The sequence below is a fragment of the Lepisosteus oculatus genome, chromosome 12 (genome assembly GCF_040954835.1).
Source record: "Lepisosteus oculatus isolate fLepOcu1 chromosome 12, fLepOcu1.hap2, whole genome shotgun sequence".
NCBI classification, from domain to species: domain Eukaryota; kingdom Metazoa; phylum Chordata; class Actinopteri; order Semionotiformes; family Lepisosteidae; genus Lepisosteus; species Lepisosteus oculatus.
In genome coordinates this window covers 7,542,484-7,555,294 of record NC_090707.1, presented here as the reverse complement: position 1 = coordinate 7,555,294, position 12,811 = coordinate 7,542,484, and the positions used below count along the sequence as shown (strand labels likewise).

At 51.6% G+C, this 12,811-nt stretch overlaps 1 protein-coding gene across 5 annotated transcripts in view; it reads right to left on the bottom strand.

Moving 5' to 3' along the window:
• plekhm3 (pleckstrin homology domain containing, family M, member 3) overlaps positions 1 to 12,811 on the bottom strand; it is a 48,752-nt gene that overhangs the window by 10,449 nt on the left and 25,492 nt on the right. For all 5 annotated transcript variants that reach the window (XR_011191240.1, XM_069196401.1, XM_069196403.1 and 2 more), the window contains exons 5-6: positions 12,130 to 12,323; positions 5,422 to 5,485 (exon numbers count right to left, since the gene is read on the bottom strand). Coding sequence is in view for 4 of the 5 variants with exons in the window: in XM_069196401.1 (XP_069052502.1) it covers positions 5,422 to 5,485; positions 12,130 to 12,323 (258 nt within the window). In the remaining variant the exon portion in view is untranslated. The remainder of the gene's footprint in view (positions 1 to 5,421; positions 5,486 to 12,129; positions 12,324 to 12,811) is intronic.

Sequence of the window (12,811 nt, the reverse complement as noted above, 5' to 3'; positions counted from 1 at the left end):
CCCACCACGCGCGCGAAAGGGCACCGAAACTGGGCCGTGCCTGAGCACAATGCCCGTGCTCTCACTGGAGCAGCAGCAAGAGCAAGAGCAAAACAGCAACAGCGTCCAACGACGAAGTAGCTGGTGGCCAGACACTCAGACTCCTGTTCACAGCTGGCAAGGCCGCTCCACTTGTGCAGCGTTTGCATCCAAACACAGATGGATTTTTGTGACATGAACTAAAAAAAAAAAAAAAAAAACGACTCCGTTATATTTCTGCTTTATTCTTTCAGTTTGTTATTTTCACGCTCCCCTAATTTACTGAGGCAGGCAGAAACAGGGCTTTTGTCACTGTCCCAGCAGGGATGAAGGACAGCACTTGTTCTATCGCTCCGGTTCTCTGGAGGGATGAGAAGGAGGTCCCAGCCCCTGCAGGACAGCCCTCAACTCCAGCGGTCTCAGCCTGGCAACAATAGACACTATAGGCCCCCCCAAAAAACCCTTAAGTAAACCCTGGGGATGTCTAGTTAACTAGTCTGATCTACAAAAAAAAAATGTAAGAATATACATTCAGGCAAGCTCCAAGGCATGGCTACAGTCCAGAAATCAAAGGCTTGAGTGAGGGCTGATTTATGCAGCCTGTTATAAGTGAAACATAGATTTCCTAACCAGTCCTGGCAGCTGAATATTAGATTAATTAAGCATATCGATAATTTGAGAAGCAAGGACGAACACATTGCGACTCTAAGCTCTGAAACAGGGGTGGAATGATTTATTGTCAGCCAGTGTAGTGCAGGAGACAGAGGGGGGAGTGGAGTGGGATGCAACAGCCCGTTACTGGCACAGTGCACAGACAGCTCACCTTTACAGAATACATTGCCTTGAGAAGGTGCTCATGCTGTGGAGAGACCCTATATAATCAACCCTGTCTGAGCCCCCGATGGGCCCGAGCTTTGGCTAACCCAGGGATTAAGACACTCCCTGGTAACACTAGCAGCTGTAATTAATGTTTATAATCCACATTCTTCAAGCCATTGCCTCTTAAGGCTATGAAAACAAATCAAAACAATGCAACATTTGGTTTGATATAACAGCTCTTGCATATATCCTTTAAAACTATCATCCCTAAGCCTGAACAGCTTTCCAGCTTTTACCGTGAATCACACAGGGTGAGAGGGAATTGGGGTGAGAGGTTAAAGAACAGGAGGAGACTAGGGACTGTTCTCCTTCAGAAAGCAGATAATGTCTCTAGAGCTGCTCTTGACCAGAGCTGAGATCTGCAGTATCCTCACAGGAAGAGGGGATATTACTAAGCTAGGTGCTCCAACTCTCTCAGTACTCTCCCTCTGCTCCAACTCTCTCTATGCTCCTCCAGTACTCTCCCTCTGCTCCAACTCTCTCTATACTCCTCCAGTACTCTCCCTCTGCACCAACTCTCTCAATGCTCCTCCAGTACTCTCCCTCTGCTCCAACTCTCTCTATGCTCCTCCAGTACTCTCCCTCTGCTCCTTCAGTACTCTCCCTCTGCTCCAACTCTCTCTATGCTCCTCCAGTACTCTCCCTCTGCTCCAACTCTCTCAGTGCTCCTCCAGTACTCTCCCTCTGCTCCAACTCTCTCAGTGCTCCTCCAGTACTCTCCCTCTGCTCCAACTCTCTCTATACTCTTCCAGTACTCTCCCTCTGCTCCAACTCTCTCTATGCTCCTCCAGTACTCTCCCTCTGCTCCAACTCTCTCTATGCTCCTCCAGTACTCTCCCTCTGCTCCAACTCTCTCTATACTCCTCCAGTACTCTCCCTCTGCTCCAACTCTCTCAATGCTCCTCCAGTACTCTCCCTCTGCTCCAACTCTCTCTATACTCTTCCAGTACTCTCCCTCTGCTCCAACTCTCTCTATACTCTTCCAGTACTCTCCCTCTGCTCCAACTCTCTCTATGCTCCTCCAGTACTCTCCCTCTGCTCCAACTCTCTCTATGCTCCTCCAGTACTCTCCCTCTGCTCCAACTCTCTCAATGCTCCTCCAGTACTCTCCCTCTGCTCCAACTCTCTCTATACTCTTCCAGTACTCTCCCTCTGCTCCAACTCTCTCTATGCTCCTCCAGTACTCTCCCTCTGCTCCAACTCTCTCTATGCTCCTCCAGTACTCTCCCTCTGCTCCAACTCTCTCTATGCTCCTCCAGTACTCTCCCTCTGCTCCAACTCTCTCTATACTCCTCCAGTACTCTCCCTCTGCTCCAACTCTCTCAATGCTCCTCCAGTACTCTCCCTCTGCTCCAACTCTCTCAATGCTCCTCCAGTACTCTCCCTCTGCTCCAACTCTCTCTATACTCTTCCAGTACTCTCCCTCTGCTCCAACTCTCTCTATGCTCCTCCAGTACTCTCCCTCTGCTCCAACTCTCTCTATGCTCCTCCAGTACTCTCCCTCTGCTCCAACTCTCTCTATGCTCCTCCAGTACTCTCCCTCTGCTCCAACTCTCTCTATGCTCCTCCAGTACTCTCCCTCTGCTCCAACTCTCTCAATGCTCCTCCAGTACTCTCCCTCTGCTCCAACTCTCTCTATACTCTTCCAGTACTCTCCCTCTGCTCCAACTCTCTCTATGCTCCTCCAGTACTCTCCCTCTGCTCCAACTCTCTCTATGCTCCTCCAGTACTCTCCCTCTGCTCCAACTCTCTCTATGCTCCTCCAGTACTCTCCCTCTGCTCCAACTCTCTCTATACTCCTCCAGTACTCTCCCTCTGCTCCAACTCTCTCAATGCTCCTCCAGTACTCTCCCTCTGCTCCAACTCTCTCAATGCTCCTCCAGTACTCTCCCTCTGCTCCAACTCTCTCTATACTCTTCCAGTACTCTCCCTCTGCTCCAACTCTCTCTATGCTCCTCCAGTACTCTCCCTCTGCTCCAACTCTCTCTATGCTCCTCCAGTACTCTCCCTCTGCTCCAACTCTCTCTATGCTCCTCCAGTACTCTCCCTCTACTCCAACTCTCTCTATGCTCCTCCAGTACTCTCCCTCTGCTCCAACTCTCTATATGCTCCTCCAGTACTCTCCCTCTGCTCCAACTCTCTCAGGGGATCTTCTATGCTCCTCCAGTACTCTCCCTCTGCTCCAACTCTCTCTATACTCCTCCAGTACTCTCCCTCTGCTCCAACTCTCTCTATACTCCTACACATTGCGCTTATTCAGAGAGACGGAACCAAACAACACATTCAGGCTTAATAACCTACAAATAGCAGCAAGAGCAGGACTGCAATCTGCTGTCTGGTCATGAAACCAGTCATGTCCTGAAAACGCAAGACAGGCGAGGACCGAAGGACTACGGACTCTAAAGCAACCATCACAGAGGCCTTGCAGAGGCGGGAGTTCTCTTGGTCCAGAGCAGCTGCGGCAGCCGGGCCGCTTGCGACAGGAGCACAGCCCCCCTGTCCCGTCACATCTTTGTTGTTAAACACTTAATCCAGTAAACCCGCTGTTTAACACCCAGTACTTTACACTTCCCTCCCCTCTCTTAACTCCAGTCCTAATGTGCTCACGTCCATTAAACTGCTCAGAAAGGCCACGGATTAAACAGATAAAGGGAAGGTTAGCTGTGTTTTGATAACGACCTCCCTCTGACAGGATTACCAGCCTGAGGCATGCCTGTGTGCGAGTGTGTCAGGGAGAGAGAGCGGATGTATTCAGGGATGCAATGCATCTGCTTTTTGAAGCATCTCTCTGCGAGTATGTGAAGTTGCCGCATAGGTCTGTCAGAAGTTGAATTCCCCCCTTTTCATCAAGCAGTGACTGTTGTTTTTTCTTTTCTGGGGGCGAGTTGGCAAGTCTGAAGTGCAACTGTCAAGGGACTCCTCAGTTCACATGATCAATCATTCACCTCTGTTTCACCAAAGCACTGTTCATTCTGGAGCATGCACATACAAAATTCAACTAAACACTCACACCTTCCAAAGATCTAAAATTACAATAGCCTTGGGCACACTGAAGACAAGAAGAGCTGAGACTGCTCAGGCTGCTATTGGATCTCGGAGCACTTCCTGATGGGAGGGGCCCTCTTCATCCAGCAGCAGCCAATCTGCACCAGCTACACAGCAGATCAGGTAGAGGAGTGAGGAATGGTACAAGCCCAGAGTGCAATCTGGCCAGGACACCGAGGTTGACATCCCTATTCATTCAAAAAGTGCCAGGGGATCTTTAATGGCTGGGGACAGAGGTTTAAGGGACCCATCTCACAGCAGTGTTCCCGAATGCCACACGGAGGCAGTGGTTTTGAAAAGGGCTCTGGTCCAAAAGGAAGAGTATCAACTACTGGTCCACCAAGAACACTTGCAAGGAAACCTGCAACACGGATGTTTCTTGGAGGTCCCAATACGGACCAGGCCCAGGACTGCTGAGCTGCCAAGATCGGCCACGATCAGGCAAGCAGGTGCCAATACTGCTGCCGATATCTTAACCGATGACCGATATCGGTGAATGACCCGATGCACTACTGCCCAAGGCCTCCTTACCATTCAGAAACGTACCGATTTCAAGCCCCATCAGGTCAGGGCAGAGCACGCAACTCGGGGATAAAGTCCCAAATATCAGCATTTCTTATTCTACCTTCGTGTAGGACACCATGATGAGACACGTAGAGATCGGCCCTATTCTGATGGGCCGCCTGAGCTGAGAGACCATGAAACGATGGCACTGAGCAGGGAAGGGCTCCACTTAAATTACAGGGGCAAGGAAGAACCGTGGGAAGCCGGTCAATTTGGCTACATTCGGGAGTGCTCATTTTAATACTGCACGGCGTTCCGCGGACAGGGGGACGGATTTACGCAAGCAAGTGTTGTGGCAGTTTCTGGAGTCCTGGCAGAGGGGCGATGAATGAGGAGTTGTCAGGCTTTGTTCTCTGCCCGGCGAGCCTGAATGCGAGTAATTAGTGGCCAGGCTGGGGAAGAGGAGAGTGAATGGTGGGGGAAGGAGGGGGGAGACACCCCCCCCCCACTGGGACAGGTCTGTGTGGGTCAGCAGCAGGGCAGGGGAGCAGGAAACGGAGAGAGAGAAAGAGAAGGCATGAGAGACAGAGCGGGGATACTTGGGGAGGGTGTGAGCAGCAGACTGGACAAAGACAAGAGATGAGAGAGTCATGCAACAGGTACGCGCTGTTTCTTTAGCGGTTGCGTTGTGTTCCGAGCAGGCTCCTGAAACGTTTCTGCTGAGAAAACTATTTTTTTTCAAAAAGAGTGCTTTTGTGCTCAGTTGGCGGCAGTTGTTTGGGATGAACCACTGGAAGCACCAGTGATAACGACTTGTACATAATGACAGTGATAACGAAAGGGAAGAACCTTCAGAGCTCTTCTGTGCTTTAGGTAACGCAATCGCAGAAGCAACCAGAACGCAGTGTAACTGAGGCATGAGCCAGTTCTCTGGGCAGGCAGACTGAGAACAGCACCTGTGGCCGGGTGTCTTACCTGTTGCAGGTCCGCCAGTGAATACAGGTGAATGTGCTGGAGCAGATACTCCCTAGGGAAAATCCTGGAAGAGACCAGACAAATGTCAGGCTTGGGAAGGAAAGGAACAGTCCCACGCACAAAAAGGACTGATGTGCTTTATTGTGTTGAGGCAGGGGTGCCAGTCTCACTTCCTGACGCCTGCTACTTCCAACCTGAATAGTAATAAAACAGCCAAACTAATCATTTTCAGACATATGCAGGAAGCTACTTAAGGTCTTTTACAGTTAATTAACTGTACCTTAATGAAGTGAGTGTTTTGAGTAAAACCACATAGCGAAGTTACAGTATATATTACCATTATGCAGTCAATTAGATCATTAGAACTGATAGCCTGTTTTAAGGTTTTCATAGTGTTCGGATAGCAAAACAACAAAGCACTCCAACTTCCAAGTGTTGCTCATGTTAAAACAACCGACATGAAAACACTATAAACATCCTGGGCCTGCAGACCATACGAGATTTAACAAGAAGTCAAAGCGTCTTGCAGTCGATGCTTCAGATATGGATAAGCCACTGGAAACCTGGGCACATGATGCCGAGGTCTTCTCCAGCATTAGTTAAGTTTTATGTTTTACTTGCGGCATGCACCTGCTACCCGCTACAAATCAGAAGACAGAGCCGGAGCAGTCTCGAATACCGGCTCTAGACCGGCGAGGCGGCTCGAATTGGGTCACTCGTCCTGCTCCCCCTGGGAGCCCGACACCAGAACCGGAGCAGTCTCCAGTACCACGGATTCTCGAACTGGATGGCGTGCAGCCGCAAGAGCAATGGGCTTGGTATTATCTCCTCCACGAAGGCTTCGTGCAGCCCCCACGCCCCCCCCCCCCCCGCACCCCGCATTGGGACGAGGCGATGCTGCGCCACCCCTCTCCGGCTCTCCGCTGTAACGCACCGGCCGCGACCCAGCTGCGCCCCGGCAGGTAACCACGGCAACCGCCGGGCCAAAATTGCTTTTGAAAATGAGGGTTAATTTAATTGAATCAAAAAAAAGTCTTGCGAAATAGGCGTTTAAAAGCACTCTCCCTCATTAGTGTTAAGGGTGAAGTAGGGCCAGCTTTTCTGTAGTATCCTACCTCTCTGGCTGATAAAGCACCCTTCACAGTCCAGCCTGAGTTGCACCCCCGCAGACCTCACCAGGGAACACAGACCCACGTTCTAAAACCAACACGTCTGCCGGTCTCCACGCGAGAGGAAGAGGGGTTCGCTGTCCCCCCGCGGCGGTGAGAACCGACCGGTTCCCGTCTGGCCCCGGAGGCCTGGGACGGGTCAGAGCGAGGGGGCCCAGGTGTGGACACCCCTGAAAGAACCAACATGGGAATCAATGCGACCTGGAAACATATTCCCATGTTGTCAAAATTCACGTCAATTTTTTTTTTATGATAAATGCGCCATTAAAGTATGTATGATTGAGCTTCGCGAATGTCTACATTGGTTTTAAGTTCATGTGAAGCACAAGAAATGCTTTCCTGTGATCCAGAACCTGTTTTATTTCCATTTACTCTGCACATGGGAAGACCTCTCCACCTCGGAGGCCCTACAGGACTACACCTCTCTCCGTACGGATGTGCAGGACGTACAGTAGTGGAGGACCTGTTATTGGTGCTCATGGCCACCAGGTCTCCCCCCCAGCATGTATTCATACGCGGCTGCGCAGCAATGGAATATTAAGGCACATGAAATAAAGCCTCGCCGCACCTTTGGGCTGACCGTTTGAGTCGGTTTTCTAGACGGAACTAGACTAGAACCGTGAACTGGGGCCTTCCCTGCTGTCCTCAGGGAAACTAGACGGGGGATCAGGAGGGAGTCTGCCAGCCAGCCTGCCCGACGGAAAGGCCCTTTCTCTCGGCTCTGGCTCTCTGGGAAACCGCAGCCAGGCCGGCAGAGGCCGGCCGCCCCCCCCCCCCCGCAGCCACCGAGGGGAGGCACAGGAACCAACCGGAATGAGCCGCACACGAGCAACTAAAAATAAAGCAAAACGCAAACTGGACTTCCTCTTGTTTCCTGCAGACTGCTGCGCTGACGCGCCTGTACACAGCACAGCGAAGGCGGCTGTCTTCGTTCGAGCACCATCTCCTATTTATCAAGAGCTGGGGGGAAGGGGGGGGGGGACATCAAGCTCTGTTTGCCTTGGCAATGAACTGCCTTTGGCTCAACGGCTCGAGCCCAGCCCTTGATTGCTTTATTGTGACCGTTAGAAGCTGGGGATGGCAAGACTCCAACACACAGGCACACATGTGGTGTATTCAAAGTCCAGCCCTGGCACTCATTAGCCAGGCCCTAATGAGGCGAGCAGAACTTTATTACAGATTAATTTGACAAGTGCTGACACAGACAGCACGGTAAAAACAAAGTGGGTTTCTTCATCTGAGTTGCATAGGCAAATTAGGCATGAATTTAACAAAAGCTCATAGCTTCAAATACAAACACACACTGAGCTGCAAGGCCAAAGTGTTCTGACAGACAGACAACACTGAGTTGAAAAGTTTCCTCCGATCGTTCCGATAAGGATATTGTGTAGTCCCTGTGCAGTTCCGCGCCCCAGAAGAGCCAGTCATTTTCCAGCACTCGCTCCGTCTTTTGCAGGCTCTCATATCCGGTGCTCGTGGTCAGATCTGCTCCGGAGCAGCCCTCTGCCTCTCCAGAGTCCCCCACCCTGGCTGTTTCCCTGCCCCCAGTCACCTCAGGAGCTAGCCCGGCGCTGCACTGACAGGGCCACTTCTCACAGCTCGGGCTCTGCAGTCTCTCGCTCCAGTTCTCCTCGAATGCAATGAGCACAGCTCTCCCTGCCCCGGCCCGGATTCGAGCCCCGATGCTCAAGGCGCTGGGAGGAGGCACAGCGCTGGTTCCTAGACCACAGACAACTCCGCGGCGCAGAGTCCTGCACTGTCTAGATTTCAGGAGGAGTTTCCCGCCCGTAACTCTAACTCGCTGAGCCCTGTTACATAAACACTCGGAACCCGGCTAAAATTCCTCAACTGTGCCAAACACAAAAACATTCCCTCCCAAGATCTGGAATTTCAGCCTTTTGGATATGAAGGACCTCTGATATTAAGTTTTGGTTCTTTCTTGCAGGCTATGCGTGGACGACCAACTACCCGGCCTTTCGTGTGTCTTGTTAAGCTCCAGGGGCTGGTGACCGCACCAAGCTATTTCAAGAGGCTCTGGCAGTGCACGCGTGCTGCCCGTCTCACTGGCTGCGAGGGGGCAGATGAAAGAGGGGTATGTGCCCTGCTGTGCACTGCCAGGCACTCAGCCCAGAGCCCCGGCGCTGGAGCCCTGCCCCGACGCAGCAGGATTCTCCAGGCGCTCAGCACAGCGATTATAGATCATGCTGGCTGAGGTCCGCTCTGACAGCTACACTAACACTCACACTGTGCTGCACTGATCGCCAGATGACCCTGCTCTTGCAAAGTGTAAATATACTCAGCCACGATCAAGAAACCGGGATCAGTGCATAGACTGATTTCATGCTGGATTAATAGGAAGGGTAATATTTTAGCGACCTAACAATCATTAATTGTTTACTGTTTGAAGCATACAGACAGCATTAGTGCTTATTTTGTAATGGCTGGAGAGTAAATACTAGACTTGTGCATTTTTCCAGAGGGATTGGCGTGAGTGTAATAAAGCTAAATCCACTGCTTCATTGATAACGTGGCACTGATAAGGCAGCTCTATGAGCTTGAAATAGATATGAGGCATTTTTGCAAAGTTTTGCAGCAAACGGCAACATCAAGAGACTTTGCAAAACATTTCTGTTGTGCAGGATTTTATTTTACAAGCTATGATGCCAAAAGCTTTTAATGATGCCTGTTGTTTACATGCTGTTTCTGCAAATCCAAAATCCACCTCTCCCAGGTGAAACTCTAAAGTAGAAATGACACCAGGAACACAGCACACCATAGGCCTACTGTGTAAGTCTGATGGTTAATGTGTTCTTAAGCACTGAAAGCAGAGGTCAGACTAGGAGTTGTACACACTGGTAGAGAGACCTGCCACCTGTGGGAAGGGGTGATCCAGCATTCAGAGGCAATGCACTAACTTCGGGCTACACAACAGCTTCTAGGGGATATTAGAGACCCCAACTGTGGCTCAGTTTCTCTCTAATTTTCCTGGGGCTTTTTGTAAGATTTAATCTTATTGGGCTGCACAATAAAGTACTTTGGGATAGGAGTAATGAAAGGTAAATGTTATACAGGGGTGCAGATTACAGCCATATTGCACAGAAGAGCCCCCATCATCCCGAATAATATGCCTGCATAGACAAACTAGCTCATTTGATTGATCGGTATCGCTAATATATATCAAAAGCAATGGGAAAATCAACATACAAACAGACTTCACCAAAAATTAATGTGTACTCCAGTAGGTCCCAATGTTGAAAAAATCCTTTCAAATGATTATTAAAAGACACTGGCACGGCAGTAAGCACTTATTTAATCTCTTGTTCACCAACAAGTACAACCGCACTGCCCTGCTGTCAATCGTTCGGATTTCTTCGTGACAACAAAGTGTAATAAGAGCTGCTCTCCCAGCACGAGGTAGTAATGTACAGAAACAGGAACCCCATGTAGAAGGCCTCTGCTTAAGCGGGTCTATGGCACCAAAGAAGCGCAGAGACAAGGAACTGTCTGCTCAAAAGGGAGAGAGGAAAATAAGGGTGACTCTCTTACACTTACTCACAGCATGCTCCTGTGGCACTGTCATGACAGGTTTGATCTGAACCGGCGGGTCGAACTCTGAGCTCTGTATACCCATCACGCAATGCAATAGCATCAGTCCCACTCACGCGCCCCTGTCAAGTTGACTCTGCAGTTTTTACATGGTGGTAACGTTGATTCAGGTCAGCAGACGTCACAATAGAGTCCCTCAGCAATGTACTCAATCGCGGGTCCAAGTCACGTGAGAAGCTCCCACTGTATTAATTCCAGCAAAACTGAGCAGTCCATTTCTACCACATGATCTCTGAAGTAGCAGTAGAGTAACAGCCGTCTTCGGAAGCATCAGTTTCAGATGCGGCAGGGTACGCAGACGTGTGTGTTTGTGCGTGCTCCTTTCTGTGCTTGGTGTTCCCCACCCCCTCCCAGAGCTATACTGTGTGCCAGCTGTGTGAGCAACAGTATTGTGTTTAACTTAGCAGCTGGCCTAGATGCAAACCTAAAGCCAGAAAAAGCACATAAAGACCTCAGTCCAGTTTCGATATCTCCCCCTTCCCCATCCTCATCCTCACCCCCCGTACTGCTTTACTGTCCCTCTGTTATTCTCTCTCCGCTCTGACACGGCCCCTCCTCGCCTCACAAGCCAACAGAAGGCAGCCCTCCCTCTCCTGCCTTTCATCTTTAAAATAAGACATCCTGTCTGCGTCACCAGGTTTCCCCATTTAGGAACAATCGAAGCCCGGCAGAGTGGGAGGCCGTGCGCCGCGGAGACGCACGGCGGACCGAGCGGTCCTTAGTGGGGCGCGTCGCCCACCGACACAGCCTAAATGGGGACGAGAGCAGAAAAAAGGTTTCAGATGAGCCCATTAGAGCCATCTGACAGCGACTACCTTAATGGCGCTGGAAGCTGATGAAGACGATTTTATTGAGTGCTGCCAATGACTCAGCACCTGCAGGACGGCGGGAAGCATGATCCGAATGCCCACAACAGCGCGATTTACACGCGAGGTGCCGTGAATAATACGTCGGGTCCTAGTTAACGTTAATAATAAATCACCGCGGCCCCGATTTTCCGTTCCATACCCGTAGGGAGCAAAGGCGATCTGACGCGCGCTTTCCGAAGCGACACCAGCAACGCGCCGCTCCGGCAGTCTCTCTCAAACAGAGGAGACTGTTTCGCCATGAGGCGGGCCACCCGCGGGATGAGCGCGATGAAGGAACGGCCGGACTGTCTGGGCAAAAACCTCCAGACAGAAACAATGGCGGCAACCGTCACTTCCGCTTGGCCAGCAGACCGACGGAGTGAACGGAGTGCTTCTGAGCCCTCAGCAGATGAGCGTGCCTTCGCTCTCCCCACGCCCCCCCCACCCCGGGGCAGCAGCTCCTCCATGTCGTCCGGCTCTCTTCAACGCCCTACCTGCTGGAGACCATAGGAAGATGGGAGGTCTGCTAAGTAAATTGACTGGGCAGCGTGGAGCAAAATACAGAATCTCTGTGGCCCCTGAAAGCTGGACGTCTGACACTTTCTGCGTTTAGAGCTCCTTTCGTTCCCATGCTCACAGCTGTCTGGAGCAGGCAGAAGGACGGGCGACACTAGCTGCCCAGCTGCCTGCGTGGTGCTGAAGCTTCTCCATATCCGGTTTAGCAGGGCGGCACATAGGGTTTTCACTTAACCTGAGCGGGCCGTTTGGACAAAGCCTGCTGCGAACCATAAGGAGCCGTGTGCCCAGCCCGTGAGGAACCTCGCAAGAGTGCTCTGGAAGTCTGGCGTGCTGCAGTCCAGCGTGAGACTTGGAAACAGACAGCTGCTGAATTGCAACCTCATAGGCAAAATAACCATCAGCTAATAAGGATCCTGCGCTGGAAGGGCCTGAAATTCAGTGTTATTGCTTAAACCATCCATGGGCCTGTTGTCTTTCTAGAGAAAGAGAACAGGAGTGAACGCAGCTCAGGGGCACGTATCTGAACACGGCCTATCCCTCACCCCCCCCCCTCCACTGTGACTCACCGGCGTCGCAGGTCCTCGGCCACAGTGGCGCGGCAGCTGAACAGGTACGCGCGCAGAGACTGCAGCTGCTGGCGGAGGCGCAGCACGGCAGCCAGCGCCTCACAGTGCTCGTACAGGCATGGGTTCAGCTGCTGGATGTCCAGCAGGGGCTCCTCGTACACAAACTCCAGGAACTCCTTGGCTTGCTTAGACACCTGGGGCAAGGACAGAGGAATCATCACTGTGACAGACAGTGACACTGGGCGAGAGAGGTGTTAAGCATCATCAGTGTGACAGACAGTGACGCTGGGTGAGAGAGGGGTTGGGCATCATCACTGTGACAGACAGTGACGCTGGGTGAGAGAGGGGTTTGGGATCATCACTGTGACAGACAGTGACGCTGGGCGAGAGAGGGGTTGGGCATCATCACTGTGACAGACACTGAGGCTGGGCGAGAGAGGGGTTGGGCATCATCACTGTGACAGACAGTGACGCTGAGCGAGAGAGGGGTTGGGGATCATCACTGTGACAGACAGTGACGCTGGGCGAGAGAGGGGTTTGGGATCATCAGTGTGACAGACAGTGACGCTGGGCGAGAGAGGGGTTTGGGATCATCACTGTGACAGACAGTGACGCTGGGCGACAGAGGGGTTGGGCATCATCACTGTGACAGACAGTGACGCTGGGCGAGAGAGGGGTTTTG